Below are 18,126 nucleotides of genomic sequence, written 5' to 3' on the forward strand. Positions count from 1 at the left end.
TCATTACTATGCTAAAATCAAGCCCTTTCATCCTTCTGATCCTTGTCGCCTCTGGCAGGCATGAATGGTTATTGAGTACTAAGCACAAAAAACAATGGTATGTTGATGTCATTTTGAAGGTCTTGCTGATGTCATTAACTCAGGGGCTGGACACCTGAGCATGTAGTGTGTATAATGTCACCTACTCAATTTGTTTTAGGTTTCAAGAAAGGACCACCGCTATCTTCAAGAAATTGAAATGAGGGAAGAGGGTGGGACACCATCAATTGTTGGGGCTATCCGATGTGGTCTTGTGTTCCAGTTAAAAGCAGCAGTAGACCACGAGTTTCTTCTTTCGAGAGAAGAAAAGCTGTGCAGGTGCGTAAACTGGTTGTATGCACAGCACTCTATCTGGTGCTACAAAAAATACTGTGTTAAGCAGAGATCTCACACTATGTGACACTTAGGGTGGCTAGCTTTAGGTATATGCATGTTACTTTCTTTGTCTGCAGCTTTCCTAACTACTAGATGCAAAGCTTCTTGGATCTATCACAGTGCAGCCAGACATTGACAGCAAACATTAGACTGCTCAAAGATAGCCGCATTAAGTAACTATACAAGGATACATGTTGATTCACTGAATGATCATGCTCTATGTTATACCACAGGGGCTCAGTGGTTTACATTATTCTATTGGGGTGCACAAGGTCATGAGTTTGATTCTAAGCTGTACTGGCACATTCCAATGGGAGCAGAAATAAAAAGCACTAATTTACTGAGATTTTAATACAAATTGAAGGTGCACTAAAGAGTTTGTCTTGTTTTTAAGGTGTTAAATCTGAACTAAATCTTGTAAAAAACAAATGCTGAAAATTACAAGTATGCGTATATCGCTGACATAGTTCAGTTGTACTGTAGTCATGCTTAGTTTTTATTTGTTTAGTTTAGTTATTATTTAGTTCTAATTAATTTAAAGCTTCTTTTGTGTGGTTTCTTTTGTTAACCTTTTAGCACCAATGAAAAGCAAATAAACATACTTTGAAATATTATTATTTCCTTATTCTATGTCTAAATATAGCATCTTGTTGAGATTTGAAATATAACTTAGGGTGGAAGTGTGAATACACATCTTTGGTTTGAAGCAGATAGAAGACAAATGGAATGCATCTTCAGTTCCTGTATTATGGTGTGCGGACTGCTCACTGTGTGCATGAACCACCTTCTTCACGTGTAACTTTTGCAGATATCGCCGGCAGAAAAAAAAGAAACTATGTTATTTGCATTTTAGCACAAATTAAGGTACAGTACTAGTAGCAGCCATGTGACTAAAACATCAGTGAGTTTTCAGACTTTATTGATTCTGCTTCTTGTCGATAATATGCTCCATCTTAACATGTCAAGCGCTTTGCCTTTCCGAACTGCAGGATATGATTCTGCATGTCTCACCTCTGCTTTTTTTGCACTTCTCTAAGGTGGCTGCTGTGTATGACATGGCCAGGCAGCTTCAGGATTATTTTGTTTTTTGCCTCTAGCTTCTTTGTGAAGCAGACCATTTGTTGCTGCAGCATTTAGATACTGACTCACTTTGAAATTTTTTATTACTGCTTTAGCTGTACATAGAAAAATTTCTTAGGTGAAACATTCCGAGAGTCCGCAGAACTGCATGTCTGATGATTGTGCTCACTTGAGCACAAGCATTTGTGCAGTTTAAGGTGAATTTTTGTACTTTCTTGTTATACATGCTCTTCATGTGATTGTGTTGCTGTAGTCATGCGCCTGCATTGTGCAGTAACATTTTTTTTAAATTTTTGACAGCAATCACCCTAAACATGTTTCAATTTTGGACCTCCTTTAATATTCCAAAGGAGATGATAATGTTGCAACAAATATTCTTTATTTTCTTTTGGCCAGTACAACAGAAATATGATATCATGATGTCTCCTTTGCTTTGCCAAACACTATTGTGGAGTCATGTTCATCTTTAATCGAGGTGCTTGTATGAGCTTTTAGGCCTTTTGCACAAGCATTCGTTATAGCTGGAATGTGTGATGACGCCTGTAAAAACTTACTGCATGTAAGCAATGACATTTAATCCACTGCCGATACTTGTTGTTTCCACCATTGAGCTATTTTTTCATTTATGGATACATCCTTGTCCGATAGACAATTTGGTTCTTTCAAGTTCATTGTGCCTTAATTGCTTGCCTATTTATAGCTTGCCAACAGCTGTTTGCTTGCACATTCATCATCACCACCATTGCCCTGACCTATGTCTGAAGCAGAACGCTCCCAACTATCTCAAGTTACCTCTCTGTTGTTGATTCCATCCTGTCTCTGCGAATTCTTTTACTTCATCAGACCGCCTAATTCTCTGCCACCCTTGACTGTGTTTTCCTTTCCTTAACACCCATTCTCTTAGATTATCAGTTCTGCTCTACACATCACATGACTTGTGGAACTCCATTTCTTCCCTGTTTTCTTGAATGGAAAATCATTCACCCATGCTTTCCTTCCAATCCTTACTTCCAGCTTTCTGTCCGTTGAAGGCAAACTGCAACAAAATACTGGGCAGTGTAAAAAAGTCTTGTTTCAACTAGTGTATATATAGAGCAACCTCCGTGTGAAATTTTATGTTTGAGATACGAGTAGATGCACCATGAAAGGCTTGCAAAAGTAGATGTTTTTGATACCAAAAGTGATAAAATGCTGCCATTACCACACGTCGGAAGTGACTTAGGAAGTGAAGCTCCTCTGTATGGCTTCTGAGATTAGCTGTTGCCCGTGGCTTCCTGTGGTGCACTCAGATATCTTGGAGGCAACTTGCTAGCACTTGCGTTATAGCCACCAATCAACAGATGCGCGCATTGTCTGCTTGAGTGCTACTTGAAGGCTGCTAATAACCAATCGCAAGCCATGCAGATCTGCCAAGATTGTTTCAATAGTATTTACGGCTCATTTATAACCAATTTAGCCAAAGTGAAGTTGCATTGTAGTTGGCCTTTAATGTTACTCCTATCTGTGAGCATGCACTGCAATTTCTAATGGAGGAAATGCAATTGTGTACATTCATACTGGCACAGAAAGATGTGGAGCGCTTGGCAGGACGTTCCAAACCTGATGGTCTTGGGGAACCAGAATGTTCGCCGCCTGCCCATTGTGTCCTTCTTGGTTCGCCACCCTGGCTCTGGCCTCTTCCTGCACCACAATTTTGTCTGTGCTTTGCTGAATGATCTCTATGGCATCCAAGCTCGTGGCGGTTGCGCTTGTGCTGGTCCCTATGCACAGGATCTGCTGGGCATTGATGAAAAGTTGGCCATTCGCTACGAGGAACTCCTTGCTGAAGACAGGTGTGGTGTGCCAAAGCTTAAATGCTTGTTTTTTACTTACTGTTTGTTTATCCTTGTGGCCTTTCATGACTGCAGACAGGAGCAGGGTATAACAAGAAGTGTACTTGTGTATAACAAATGATAATGATTGTACTCCTGACGACAAACGCGTTGGTTTTGGGAACTGTGGCAGCAGCAAGATGATTTTAGTTCAAACTTGTCTTCTGAAAAAATGCCTTGGAATAGCTTTTGAAGGACATATTGTTATGCAAAATGTTCTAAAAATCTCAGTTGGCAAGTGCAGCAGCCAGGTTCACGGCCAGGCCTGCCGACCTTAGGGCTGTCACCACTAGCCATTACTGAGGCATGAGCACTAGCGACTTTATTCATGAAAGCGTTACTGCAGTTGTAGACTTGCAATAATTCAAGCTTGTGTGATTCAAAATTTTGGCTAATTAAAATTGATCTCAAAAATTTGTTTCCTAGTATGTTAGTCCAGTATTTTAAAGCTGTTCAATTCAGCACAGTCAAAGAAGGCTTTCAGTTCAGACTTTTATGACTTCCCTAAGGGTGGAGGAATGTGTCTAAAACAGCTGGAAAGAAGACATTCATAGAGCATGAATAGTTATTACATGTCCACATTTGATATACAGGCTACTGTACCACATATATTGACAAGACTAGCTCACATTCAAGGGTGCTCTCACACCAGAAGGTGTAAATCGGTAGGGGTGTGTGAATATTCGAAAGTTCCAAATAACAAATTGTATTGTGTCCTATTTGACTTTATCTTCAAATCTAATAGTCACTATTTGTAAATATTAATGTTTATCAAATAGTTTTTGAATACTTGAAAATGTCAATTGTGCACAGTCAAACATGAAAATAGAGCAAGAGTGCGATAAATTTAATCCCTGTAGGCATAGAAGATGCATGAAACGATCTCTGTGTGTGTGAACAAACTTCTTATTCCTAAACAGCACTTAATAATTGTAACGCTTGTGAAAGGGAAGGAAGAAGCACACAGAAAAGACCAAGAGAAGACGTAGAAGAGGCAGCCAGATTTATTATGTCCAATTAAATGGAATGTTATATTTTGGTGCAGCCGACAGGATGTGGGATGGCATGGAAGAGATTCTCAAAAATGGTAGGCTGCGTGTGCCTAAAACAAGTGTGGAAAAAATTTTAAGACTGTGTCATGATTATCTGGAATCCGGTGGTCATGATGGTTTTTGGAGGACCTACTGGAAGATTAAACAGAGATTTCACTGGAGTACGATGAAACAGATATTTCAGAATATATAAAGATGTGCCATCAATGCCAGCTCTGTAAAGCAAAGTTCAGACCCTGTGGAAGTGCTGTGGTTATTCGAAAACACTCAGAAAAGCCATTTGAGACCATACACCTTGATTTCGCAGAGCTCAGAAAAAAAGGGGAGGGAGTACAAACTATGCAAGCTTTTCTACTGGCCATTGATAAGTGCACACGCATGGTGGCATATATATCAAAACGTTTATTAAAAAAAAAAGTGCAGAAAGCGAGTGGGTGGAGCCCGTAGTCCAGGGCCCTACTGGCTTGAGCGGTCCGCCGTGCCTGGTCGAGGAGCGCTAGTTGCATCTCCCGATCCTCGCTGACGAGCAAAGTCTCCCACTGCTCCCTTCCGGAATGTTTGCCGGCTATTTTTGGTGGATTAATTTTGGGTGGCCTGTTCTGGCAATGCCACGTAATGTGGGTGAGAGTTGGCCAGCCTCCGCACCATGGACAGTGAGCGCTGTACAGCGTTGGGTGAATGGCATGTTTCAAATAAAGGTTTGGAAATGTGTGCGTCTGTATTCGGCACCAGTCATAAGAGTGCCGCCTGGATAGGTCAGGGTGTGGTGGACTGTACTTTCTTCGCTCGCGCTGTTGGTGCTCAAGGATGTCTCGTGGCAAGAAGGGGTTTTCGTCAGAGTGGTTGGTCGCTCGGTTGATAAAAGCACGAGCTACACCATCCTCTGTCTCATTGCCCTCGAGTCCTGCGTGACCCTGGCACCAGATGATCATGCGTTTCTGGGTTAGGTTGGATCCTAATAGATGACGAGATGTTCTGTGCTGTGTGGTAGCCTCACGGTGAGGAAGAGTCTACATGCGACTTGGGAATCTGTAAGAGTTATTGACGATTGTCCCAGAGTGTCCCTAGTTTTAATAGCTAGCGCGATAGCTGAAGCTTCTGCGGTATTCTCAGATGCAACTCGAGCCGTGGCACAAGTCACTACTGCGAGGGCGTACTTGTAAGCACCACATCGAGCGACATCTGTGTAGACTGTAACCAGATTTCCGCCGAACTGCTGCATTAACTTTCGAGCTCGAGCACTTCTACGACCCCGGTGGTATTTTGGACTCATGTTGTTAGGGATTGGGGCTACTATGATCCTTTCATGAAGGACTTTAGGCAGAGATTTGAGTTCTTCTCCCGCATATTGTGGACGAGTAGAGTAACCTACGTGGCAAAGTAATTTTCTGCCAGAGGAGGTTAAGCTAAGCCTCTCCCGTTGAGATATGAGCATTGCTGCCCGTAGCTCCTCGTAGTTATTGTGAATCCCGAGGGCCAGCAGGCGTTCAGTAGAGGTTCCCTGTGGTAGGCCGAGAGCCGCTTTGTATGACGTTCTAAACAACGCATCTATTGCTTTTAGTTCTGTTTTCGTGGGGTCCTGGAAAGGGAGTGAGACGACTTAGCACAAAAGCATGAACGAGCCGGATCGTCTCTGTTTCCTTGAAACCTTTTCGGTGATAGGTTACTCTACGAATCATACGGGAGATCTGTTTCACCGTAGTCCTAAGGGTTTTAATGGTGTGGTCTACTCGTTTGTTGCTTTGCAGCCACAGTCTGAGGACTCGCATTTTCTGGGCCTCCCTTATCTGGCTGTCTCCACGAAAGAGGTTGACTGGCCCGTGAGTTTGACGGCCTCAACCTCGGACCCTTATAAATTCCGATTCATCGGGAGCGCAGCTCATTCCGCTGCTGCGAGCGAACGTTTCAAAAGCAGTTGCTGCTTCTTGCAGAATTTGTTCTTTTTGTCCTTAAGAGCCGCTGGTTGCCCATAGGCTAATAGCGTCTGCATATAATGTGTACCCTAACCCTGGTATGACGTCAAGTGTTTTGGCTAAGTGTCTCATGCCGATATTGAAAAGAAGGGGGGAGAGTATTGCCCCCTTGCGGTGTACCTCTATTGGGCATGGAAAAAGGGTCTGAGTGCTTAGTGCCGATGCCTATTGTCGCAATGCGAGAGGTCAGGAAAGAGCCGGCGTAATCATAGATTCTTTGTCCACAACCGATGTCATTTAGCTCAGCTAAGATAAGTTCATGTGAAATAGTGTCGAATGCACTTTTCAAATCAAGAGCTAGGACGAGATGTTCTGCACCAACCGTGGTGTTGCAAAGAACTTCTTCGCAGAGTAGCAGGAAAACATTCTGTGTCGACAAATATTGGCGAAAGCCGAATATGTTTGTGGGAAATAGGTTGCGGTCTTCAACGTAAGATGTGAGACGTGTATGGATCACCTTCTCAAATAATTTGCCAAGACAGGAGGTTAGTGATATCAGTCTGAGATCTTGTAGATCATGAGGTTTTCCTGCTTTCGGAATAAGCATGATTTTGGCCTCCTTCCACTGTTGTGGAACTACGCCCTCCCATATCTGTTCATTAAAATACCGAGTAAGCTGTTCTAGGTGCTCATCGCTCGTGTTCCAGATCGTAGCATTTGTGAGCTGATCTGGTCCTGGAGCAGTATTTCTCTTTGCAGCTTGCGCTGCTGCAAAGAGTTCTGCCTTAGTCATCGAGGCGTCCAGCACTGCGTTTTCTTGCCCTTGGTATGGCAAAGTGCATGGGGGAGTGATTACTGCTCCTATGTACTTCTCTTTAAGTTTAGTGAGGAGGGCCTGATCTGTTACTGAAAATTCTCCGGCAAGTTTTTGAAGGGTGCGGTTATTGGCCATTTTGGTTTTTCCTGGTTCTATTATGCTGCGAAGTATCGCCCATGTCTTGGAGGTGTGTAACGTTTTGCGAAGTGAGTCACAAAGACTCGCCCAACTTGCTACCTCTAACTGCTGTGCGTAAGCGTTTGCCCGCTTGGATATTTCAGCAATTCTGTGGCGCAGTTTGCGATTAAGTCGCTGTTTTTCCATCACTTAGTTAGCCCCCTTCTGGCTTCCCACATATGTCGCAGATGGTTGTCAACTACCGGTGTTTCCGCTGTGAGCGCTAGCCGCTTAGATGTTGCTTTATGAGCGTCTCATATGTGCGTTGCCTACTCTTCAGCGTTCTCAGGCGATATCTCCGGCCTGGGGATTTTGTGATAATTTACCCAGTTCGTGATTACCACATGGCCACAGGGTCGCCGAATTTTCGGGGAGCCTACCGACATGCTGATGATGAAATGGTCACTGCCTAGATTCTCTCCTAGATTGGTCCAGAATAATCGTCGACATTATTTGTAAATGTAAGATCTGGAAAGATGTCCGCACTGACGTTGTTACCTAATCTCATTGGGTTTTGAGGGAGAATGATGAGTTGGAGGTCATATGCTTCGGCCGCTCGCTCGAGCTCCCGGCCTTTGGGGGTGCCTATTCGGTAAACCCAGCTGGTGTGAGGGGCATTGAAGTCACCAAGAAGCAGTAGTCGATCCTGGGTGCCGGAGTGGCACTTGATGTACCGAATGAGGGCCTCAAAATCGACCCTCCATTCTTTAGGTGGGCTATACACGTTCGTGATTATGGTTTTTTCCTTGTTACGCTTCTGCGGTAGTATTGTTACAATTTGGTAGTTGGTGCTGCTAGTCACCAGATAATCTATACTGGTTGCTATGTCCTTGAGCACCATCGTCGCGACCTTAGGGTAGTCTGGGTGGGATATCGTGTAGTAGCCAGTCAATCTGACCGGCTTGTTACTGATCTCTTGCAAACAAATGACATAAGGTTTGACTGGTGCCATGTTAATGTATTGCTGTTAGAGCAGCCGCCCGTTTGTGGAAGGTGTGGCAGTTCCATTGCCCAATTTTGAGATATTCATGATGTGCTCGCATTCTACTTGCCATGAATAGTGCTTTCGCTGTCCGAGGTCGGTATGGGTCGCGGACGGCGGTTAGATTGAGCACTGGGGCTAGTGCTGGCCCGCTTACGAACTGCGCTCTTTACACTGGACACGGATCCATCGACGTAAGTTTTTAGGCTTGGAAATTCTGCGTACATCTGCTGCTGAAAATTTTGCATAGTTTGTAATTGATGCACAATTTGTTGGAATGTGACCTCCATAGAATTCGGCATCGTTATAACCTTGAGAGGCGTGCCTGCTGCTTTAGTATGTGCTGTTTTGTTCGGTTCGGTGCAGCGACCTGCTTTGAGGGAGGCCAACTATAGCTTAATTTCTGCCAAGCTCTCGCGGAGGAGCTTGTTTTCGTTAATGATCTTCTGGTATTCGGGATTTTCTGTTACAGGAGCAGTAGGAGAAATGACTCGTTCCCAGCTTACCTTGTTATTTTGTGCCGCTTGCTTGGTCACAGTGCCGGGAGCCCCAGATTTAGGCGACTTTGGTGATTCGGATTGAGGTGGGTTTTTGGCATTGGAGTTCTTTCGTGTCCGCGATCTGGATCAGGACCAACGGCGAGTGCCTGATACCTCTGGCGAGGGATCCGATGCGGATTCTCCATCATAGGAACTGAACCAACGTAGGCGTTGAGGTGGCTTCGTTGAGCTGTCTTTCCAGGTAGTCCGTTGAACGCCAGTCCTTGGCATTCTTTTGCTTTGGGATTTGAGACGTTTCTTACAACTGCGGTCTCCTGTCATGTGACCCTCCCCACAGGCTGCACACTTGGGAGCGCACTTGTGTCCGGCTACAGGGTCTCGTCCACATGTACGACATACTGGAGTGTCCGGCTGGGGACAGGCGTCCGATCAGTGACCTATTTGGTGACACACTTTGCACACCTGAGTGGTGATTTTGCAGGGGCAGCAGGCAAGTTCTCCGCCGTTGTAGTAGATGTACTGCGGCGTAATCCCTCAAAAAAAGGTGATAACAGCCGTTTTAATGTTATGAAACATGTGTGCTTGGAGAATTTCAACCCCTTGTGTGCGTATGCGTAGATTCGCTTTTAGTGCTTCAGACGTCGTGTGCGGGTCCAAGCCGTGAATGACACCCTTGGTTGTCCCGTCACTTGTCGCTACGTAGTCGTTGACCGAGTGAGGCCAGCCGTTGATGTTTAGCATTGTAATACGTCTAACGCAGTCTGCTACTGTCTGGTGCAGTGCGGACACGATAAAGATGTTTGAGCCCGGCTTGATTCTGAGCAGAAATTGCTCACCTGATATTTGCCCGCTGCATGCAGCAATTACGGCGTCCACCAGTAGTGGACTAGTCAGGTTCTTGACCGCTAGCCCTTGATGTGGTCGTACCGCAATCTTAAAATCGTCCTTCGGCAGGGGGGGAGGGGGGGGCCACCTGTATGCTGGTTTGTGTTTAGTCCGGTTGCTTGACCAACGGGAACTTGTTGATTGTTCAAGGTCTCCGAATATTCCAGTGCTTTGGTCTTCTTCTCTTTCGCATAGCTTTTTTTCTGCCGGAGCATGAGGACCATCTGCCAATCCCCATCTGTTTGACTTAGGCTCTCTGTCCCAGCGTTCTGGTCGCTAAGTCTTCTTGGTGTCGTGAGGTTGTGAGCAGCAGAGTTTTGAAAATCCATGTTGTCAAGGTCCTGGCAATGCGTGTCCATCACATGCGAGGGTCCGGGACGCGCAGTTGCGTCGGGGCTTGATTTGCAAGAGCCATCGAGCGCGCGTTCGCCGCACACTCTGGCGTTCCAGTGGCCACCTACGTGGCGGCTTTGGTCTTAGCGAGCTTGCACGAACGAAGACACTTTTGGGCTTGTAAAATAATACGTTCCGGTCACTCACGGCTGTGGGTAGCTTCAGTCGATGCGGGACCACTTCACAAATCTGTGATAATCGTGGAAATCGGTCGCACAAACAATTTTCTACCAAAAAGCAGGAAAATTCGCGAAGCACATGTGGGCACGATAGTACTCACTGACACCACAAGCATCCTCTGGTGGCATGCAGGCCCGGAAAAGAAGATTCCACCAGCGTTGTATCACTGCTTAATCGAGATATGTTCAAACACGCCAAAGTACTCATCGCCGACAATGGTCCAGCTTTTAAAAGTGATCACTTGAAACGTTGGGCTGACGAGAGGAACACAGAGCTTTGTTTTGCTGCACCATGTCATTCGAAAGCAAATGGACTCACTGAGAGAACGATACAAGATGTGAGACAGTTCATCGCGCTCCCAGGTGGTTGGAAGTGTGCTCTTGAAGCGTGTGTGAACCACCACAATCACTCATATGCGGTTGGCTTGGGGTGCACACCGTACTTCACGTACCATGGCAAATCGGAACGGCTTCCTACCGACCACCTGTTGGGAACTATGAATCTGTTGGTGCTGCAACAACAAAAAAAAATAAAAAAGGTCTGAGGATCAAAGTGCAAGGTACAAGACCACCGTGAAAAAAGTTATGACTGCCGACATTCAGTCAAATCTCCAGACATACAAGTGGGAGATAACATGCTTGTTTGAAGGGGTCTGAAAGGATCAAAGACTCCTTTTACAGGACCTTACAAGGTTGTGAAGAGCGCCCACCGGCAAGGCATTTTAAAAACTGTGCTACAGTGGATTGCAAGATGTTATCATGACAACATCTGGGAACAACGTGGTCATATCAACCCACGAGGGTTGACAACAGATGGAAGGCTCGTGTAACGCTCGTGAAAGAGAAAGAAGAAACACACAGAAGAGATCAAGAGAAGAGGTAGAAGATAATAATAATAATATTTGGGGTTTTACCACTTTCTGATTATGAGGCACGCCGTAGTGGAGGACTCCGGAAATTTTGACCACCTGGGGTTCTTTAACGTGCACCTAAATCTAAGCACACGGGTGTTTTTGCATTTCGCCCCCATCGAAATGCGGCCGCCGTGGCCGGGATTCGATCCCGCGACCTCGTGCTCAGCAGCCCAACACCATAGCCACTGAGCAACCACGGCGGGTGAGGTAGAAGAGGCAGCCAGATTTATTATGTCTGATTAAATGGAATGTTGCAATAATGTGCAATGTAATGACAGAAACTTGGTAACATTATGAATAGTAGGATGTGAACATCGTTTTATATTAATTGTGAAAGCGGCTGTTCATTATTTGAAAACTAAACTATTTGATTTGGTTAGCCTTTGGCACTGCTCAATTCATATTCGATTAAGTCTCAAAAATGACTATGTGCATACCCCTACATATCTGCCTCAGATGCTTTGGGTGCAATTGTAACGGTAATTTATACATGACATGGCAGCAGTCCCTTCAAGTGGTTTCATCATGAAGAAACTGAACCTGATATGGGTAGACTGCACTGTGTTAGAAGCAAAGTTTATTCTGCTCCATTAGCGGTGGAGTGTCCTGAGAGATGAAACTACATGAGTGCGGTCGTTGTGAAAGTGACCACACCTTGCAAATGTTTTTTGTGTTCCTGTTCAGGTTGTGTGTCTGTTTGAATGAGACCATGTGCATATACCATGCATATGTACATGCACCTAATCTACATAATTCTCTTTGGGATCATATCTTATCCAACTTCATATAATTTAATAAAAAGTCTGTAGTCTCTCAAAGCTTTAATTAATGTGAGTTGGCTGTACTACCTGCAATCAATACTATTAGTGGAAGTAGTGCACCTTAAATATAAAACCTTACAAACAAAATCAGCAGGAAGATTGCTAAGATGGGCATTTGCTGATAGACAGTTTATGAATTCTTATTCTAGCAGCGTACTAGGAATGATAGCTGCATTATTCAATGCATAATTACTGTTCTGATACATTAGAATGTTTTGACAGTTTGATAGTACTTGTGGAGTAAAAAGCAGGTAGTGTCGGGACACTCTTCCCTCTTGAGATAAGGTTTGTGTCTGTCTTGTTTAGCCAACTAGACCGAACTCATCTGAGACGCTACCTGGAGCATTCTGATCGAGAGGTGCTGCGTCCAGGCTTTGTGCGCCTGAACCTGGCTTTCTACATGCCAGATGCCCTGGTGGACTTTGTCCTCGAGGCAGTGCGCCATGTGGCTTGTCATGGCTGGAAGCTGCTCCCACAATACAATTTCAACCCTGAGACTGGCGAGTGGAAACATTCCATGCATCAGGTTGGTGTCTTGGTGGCATAGTGGTGGAGTGTAATGGGTTGATATTTGATGGGACAGTGCTGTGAGTGCTGTCTGCTTCTGTTTGTTTTGAATGCATAGTTTCTCATGTCTCTTGCTAAACCAAGTTTGTTGTAATGCATTCTTTGCCACTGCGATATTGACTCTCCTGAGCACTGTAAGGCATGAGAAAAGTATAACCTGGCATGACTGACTTAGCACAAGTGCCGCAGGCTTGAGAAAGTTTGTTCGACGTACGCCCAGCGACCAAAAACGCGCCCCGCAACTTCTACAACAACAGTGTTATGGGTTCTGCCATTGCGACGTTCACGTACGATCAGTATGATTTTTACTGATGACTGTGGCGATGCGAACTCCGTCGCTTCGTTTCAGTGGACGCTAACGCCGCTTTTGCTCTTTTGCGTCGCACATTTGCGGCACTCTGCACTCGCCGAGCACTGAGAGTTGTCCGAATTATCCGATGTGTGGCCAAATATGACCGAATTAACGGGAGTTTCATTACACTAAATAATGCATATGCCTCCCAGGACCAAAGGACAAGCCCGAATTATCCGATTTTCCGAATTAACAAGAGTTGAATTAAACGAGATTTTCCTTATATTACAAGGCTGTTCATGGGGCTTTTCTTTTTCAATGAAGTAAAACTTTCTATGTGAGTGTGTATGAAAAATCTGTTCTTTACATTTTGCTGAATTAAACTTAATATATTAATTTGAATGTAAAAATATCTTGAGCTGTGCAAAGAGGTGTAGAGTGACTGAATACCCTGGGTTGGTCTTGCCTGCAGGCACTGCATTTCTTTTTTTTATATGGGACATATTTTATGGGATCACATTGTTGCTATGTTTAAGTGGTGTTTTTGTAATCATAGTGTGCTTCCATCTATACAGCTTTGTCTTTAAGGAGAAACATGTGCCTTAGACCGAAAGTGTAAAAAAAATCTTAATTCTTTAACGTATGGTACTGAAAACTTGTACATATATGTAATTTTACGTGCTTGTTTCGAATAAAAGGTGCATTTTTGTTTGTCTGCTTTGGATATAGTTTTATGTAAGCTGCCTTTAATAAATTTTCTGCTAAGATTTGAAAAATATCAGTTCCTCAGATTTCGCTTAACAGGGTGTCAATGACTTATGGATTCTTCACGTAAAGCCGTAAGACCAGCCTGATTTCTGTGCCTTGCGTAGAACAAGAGTTGGGAGACTTCGAAGTTAAGCACTAAAAGAACACTCTCTCGAGCTTCAACTTCAAGAGAAGAATTACAATAAAACTGCTATATTACAATAAAACTGAATTACAATAAAACTGAATTACAATAAAACCACTGCTATATTTATTACATATTTAATATACAACATATCAGTTAACTGACAGTGCTGTGGTTATTTCTCTCATGTAATTAGTGATTATGCACATTGTCGTAACTTATCAACCACAATTAATATGAGCGTGGCTATAAACCAAAGCGATACGGCATTAAAATGCACATATATAGTATATTCCCTCATTTATTAAATCATAAACAGTATGGACAGCTTAAGTTTCCCACTTGCACATCTCTTTTGGTGGCACACCCTCAGGCTCTCGCCACCTGACGACATCATTTTTCTATGACATTTGGGCAGGAGCAGATGTCATTGGGTGTCATTGGTTTGAAGTGTTGATGCACTCTGAAGCAGAGAGAGTGTGACTGGGATATTGCGGATCTGGTTGTGTCTCATTTCTGCTAAGGCCTGCAGGGGCTGGACATTCATGTAGGTTAGGCTAAGTATAAGGGCCAAGGAAAAGTGCTCAAGGAGATGTTTGTACGAGAGCATCAGGAAAGATTTTTACTGCTTAAAAGGCTTGTTGCAGTGGATTAGTGAATGAGGCTTTGTAACACTGTCTTATGAAGCGTGATGGCTTGGTGACTTTTGGTCTTGTCATGCCTCTCCTGTACTCATAATGCTTGTGTTTCGGTATTTACAGGTGTTTAAGGACAGAAAATGGCTTGGCTCGATTTCTTACAAAGAAGGGAAGTTTGTGTACAGAGACCTTGAAGGAGAGAGTGAGAGACCTGGCACCGATACTTCGTGGCAGGTAAGCAATGTGTTGGGCAACAGTTGGGCAACAGTTGGCAACATGAATTTGCGTTTTTATTTGCATGCCGACATTGCTAGAACATGCATAGGCAATGCAACGAAAGAAATAAAGTCACTTGGATGCAGAACAAAGAAAGCAAAAAACCATTTGTTAGATTTCATGAAACTGAGGCCAGAAGTGGACAGCATGATCTCACAGACCAAGTCACGAGTTTCTGCTCTGTGCAAGTGATGTAAAGTTACGTCCTCGGTTCTGAACCCATGAACTGAAAGAAAATGCCTGAGCTTTGGGGCTCTACTTAAGACACATGCCTTCATTAATTAAATGCTTTCACTTTCGCAGCATGACAGCTTGCTGCAGAAAAGGCACTTGTTGAAGTCATCATGCGCCTGATGCTCATTCTTTCAAAGCAGTGTTTAATTGGGTGTTATGTGCCTGATGTGCCCCCACTATGCCCCTGCAATATGGCATTCGTGACATGTGAGCACGTGCTCATCTGGTAGATTTTGAAGCCCAAATTGAAAGAATTGTGGGAACAAAATAAAGTATGTATGTATCAATTTCAGTTATTCATGTAACAGTGATATTCTCTGAACATATGAACACCAGTGAAAATGCAGATAGAAGCTGCTGAAGCTGTTACACCTGGCCATTCTCCTAAATCAAAGCACTATACTTCTTTTTACATTCCAGGATGTGCTGAATGAAGCAAGCATCATTTTTGGAAACGCTGATAAAGTAAGACCACCTCATGTTTTTACTTTTAACCTTTGCTTATACCACAGAATTTCGCTGAAAATACACAAAAATAGTCTTAATGATGTGTTACGCTCTTGTGAGTGTTCAGTGTGTCTTTTCTCAGATAATTGCAATAAACACATTGTTGAGTTCTTTTAACTGAATCTTATTTTCTGAAACAAAAAAAATTAAATTAAATTATTGGGTTTAACGTGCCAAAACCACTTTCTGATTATGAGGCATGCCGTAGTGGTGGACTCCGGAAATTTCGACCACCTGGGGATCTTTAACGTGCACCTAAACCTAAGTACGCGGGTGTTTTCGCATTTCGCCCCCATCGAAATACGGCCGCCGTGGCCGGGATTCGATCCCGCGACCTCGTGCTCAGCAGCCCAACACCATAGCCACTGAGCAACCACGGCGGGTATTTTCTGAAACAGCATTTATATGATATGGAAGTGCATATGTTACAAAAAGCACACATTGTTAACTGAAATTGTTATGTTCCATTGCTATATCCATCATATATGCCCATGTCAAGAGCTGTAATTCAACCAAGTCAGTTCTTCAGAAATTTGCTAGTTGGAGGAAAATTTATAAAAGAAAAAGTTGGCATTCACCTGAAAGGGGCACAAAGCTGTAACGAAAGTCTGTGGGGATTCCTTGGAGGGAAAGCCTTGAAACTGAAGAAAAATTCATTCTAGTCTGGGGTTTGTACCTGGAACCAACATCTTTCTGGAGCATTTGCTCTAACTTGAGCTGACCAGGTGGCTAGTATGACAGGGTCAGTGCAGTTTCGATTTTGAGAAGGTGCCAGCAACTTATAAAAGCAAAAACGTAGTAGCTCTTACTGCTCTAGTCAGTGGCGGAATAACATGTGCTCGTTCAGATGAAGTCCAAATTATCGAGCGGCACGCTATTAGGCGTGAAATTTCAGTTGTCCTTCTATTGGTCACATATTAGGCGAGTGGTGGTGTTGCAAGGCATTCCATGTCAGTATATGATGTGCATTAAACATGAATCAAGTCTGTGCCTGTTTGAGTCTTCGCCACCGCTTTTTAGGGAGGGCTTTGTGAATAGAAGAAAGGTGACACGAAGAAAAATTATTTCAGATGCTGCCTCTGTCTAAAGATATTTTAGAGCTTGTTTCTGTTGTTCGGTTGAGGGAGTTTCGAAAATTTTGGTTTCAATTAACGAAAGTTCTTTTGCCTTACTGAAATAAAAACCAACCAATTTAAAGGTTGTTGTTATGTTTAGATGGCAATTTCGTTTAAGCAATTTCCGTTTACCAAGATTCTGCTGTAGATATTAAAAGTTCAGAATTATGTATCTGTTCTGCTGAGTGTACTTAATGTATCTGAAGCTGGCAGAGAGTTTCTCAAAAGTTACCTTTCACTGCATAGAAATGATTGGTGCCTGAAGACGGTGTACGAGTTGAAGTTGTTTTTGCTCTCCCTTTTGAGCAGGCTGCTCATAGAGCCCAGCTCGCTGACCAGCCTTTGATGTTTGATGCGGAAGCTGCTGAGCTGCGTTGGTTTATCCTCCCAAGTGAAGCAAAGCAACTCCTGGAAGGAACACAAGTGCTGCTCAAGGATCCTCCCTTTGCACCGCCCAAGCCAGGAATGCGCAAACACTTGGAAATACAGGCAAAGCTGCAGTGCTTGCCATCATGCCGAGTTACCTTGAAGTCTTCTAGCTTGCAAAATGAGCAGCCTAGTGCCCGGCAGTTTCGTTGGCATGCTCCTCCAAGGAACATATTCAAGCCATTCTTGAAGGTTAGTTCGTCACACAGATGACTTTTTTTTGCATTTTCTATCTCTGTCTCTCTGTGCATGGGTCGAGTGAGGGTGAGCACTTGGAAGGCATGTGTCTTGAATGCGTGCTAATGCTAATATGTGTGCTGTTGTGTACTAGAATGGGGCAGTGTGCTGTCCGTGCTGCAAAACAATGGGAGTGACATGGTCACACCTGCTTTGATGTTGGGTGCTGAGAGTAAAAAAAGGACTGTCGTGGGTGATTTGGATTTGCATGGCAAAATGCCTTGTGTGAATAAATTATGGCAGTGTCAAAATGTGCTCGAAATGAACATAATTTACTCAAAATAAACATTACATAGGCAAAGCAAGCTTTGCTGTAAAACGAAACTTCACCCATCACCAGCACTGGTGATTAATCTCATGCCATTGAGCTGTCATGCAGGATTTGCACTTTGCAGTTTGTGTAGGGTTTGGCATGCAGTGCCTACTCTGAGAGTGTTGTTGCCTGCATGTATATTGGAGGGCACAGCAAACAGTACTGTAGCAGACAAAGGCAACATTGTACACATCGCAAAGGTATTGTTTTTGAGCAGGCAGCATGACTGTTTGATGAGCGAATAAGCAAGATGGCAGTGTATGCCGTGAGAGCCTTTTGCTGTCGCAGCAAGTTAGTTCGGAGCTGGAGAGATCCTGGATGTCTATTGATTTTTACTTTGCTTCGTAAGCGAACTTGGAACACCTGTTATTACACATAAACCATATGGCTTTTCTGTGGACCTTATCAAGCATTGTTTATTTCTACACTTGCAGGCAGTCAAAGAGTTTGACATGATAGCTGACGGAGACAGAATCCTTGTCTGTTTATCAGGAGGAAAGGACTCTCTTTCTCTACTTCATACATTGCGCCAGTTCCAGTTCAGCTTCAGGAAAAAGGTAGGAGCTACCTCCTTTGTAAATTCGATGTTGACAATATTGTGTCCACTGTTGGGCACAGAGTGCCCCTCCTT

The 18,126-nt window shown here is 43.8% G+C and overlaps 1 protein-coding gene across 1 annotated transcript in view; it reads left to right on the forward strand.

The window, feature by feature from the left end:
- The window catches only part of LOC126536592 (uncharacterized), a 29,635-nt gene that overhangs the window by 9,009 nt on the left and 2,500 nt on the right, over nt 1–18,126 (forward strand). The window contains exons 9-15 of the mRNA XM_050183623.2: nt 200–357; nt 3,060–3,326; nt 12,305–12,524; nt 14,511–14,621; nt 15,318–15,362; nt 16,829–17,137; nt 17,930–18,052. Of these exons, the coding sequence (XP_050039580.1) occupies nt 200–357; nt 3,060–3,326; nt 12,305–12,524; nt 14,511–14,621; nt 15,318–15,362; nt 16,829–17,137; nt 17,930–18,052 (1,233 nt within the window). The remainder of the gene's footprint in view (nt 1–199; nt 358–3,059; nt 3,327–12,304; nt 12,525–14,510; nt 14,622–15,317; nt 15,363–16,828; nt 17,138–17,929; nt 18,053–18,126) is intronic.

Source organism: Dermacentor andersoni, chromosome 4 (assembly GCF_023375885.2).
Source record: "Dermacentor andersoni chromosome 4, qqDerAnde1_hic_scaffold, whole genome shotgun sequence".
NCBI lineage: Eukaryota > Metazoa > Arthropoda > Arachnida > Ixodida > Ixodidae > Dermacentor > Dermacentor andersoni.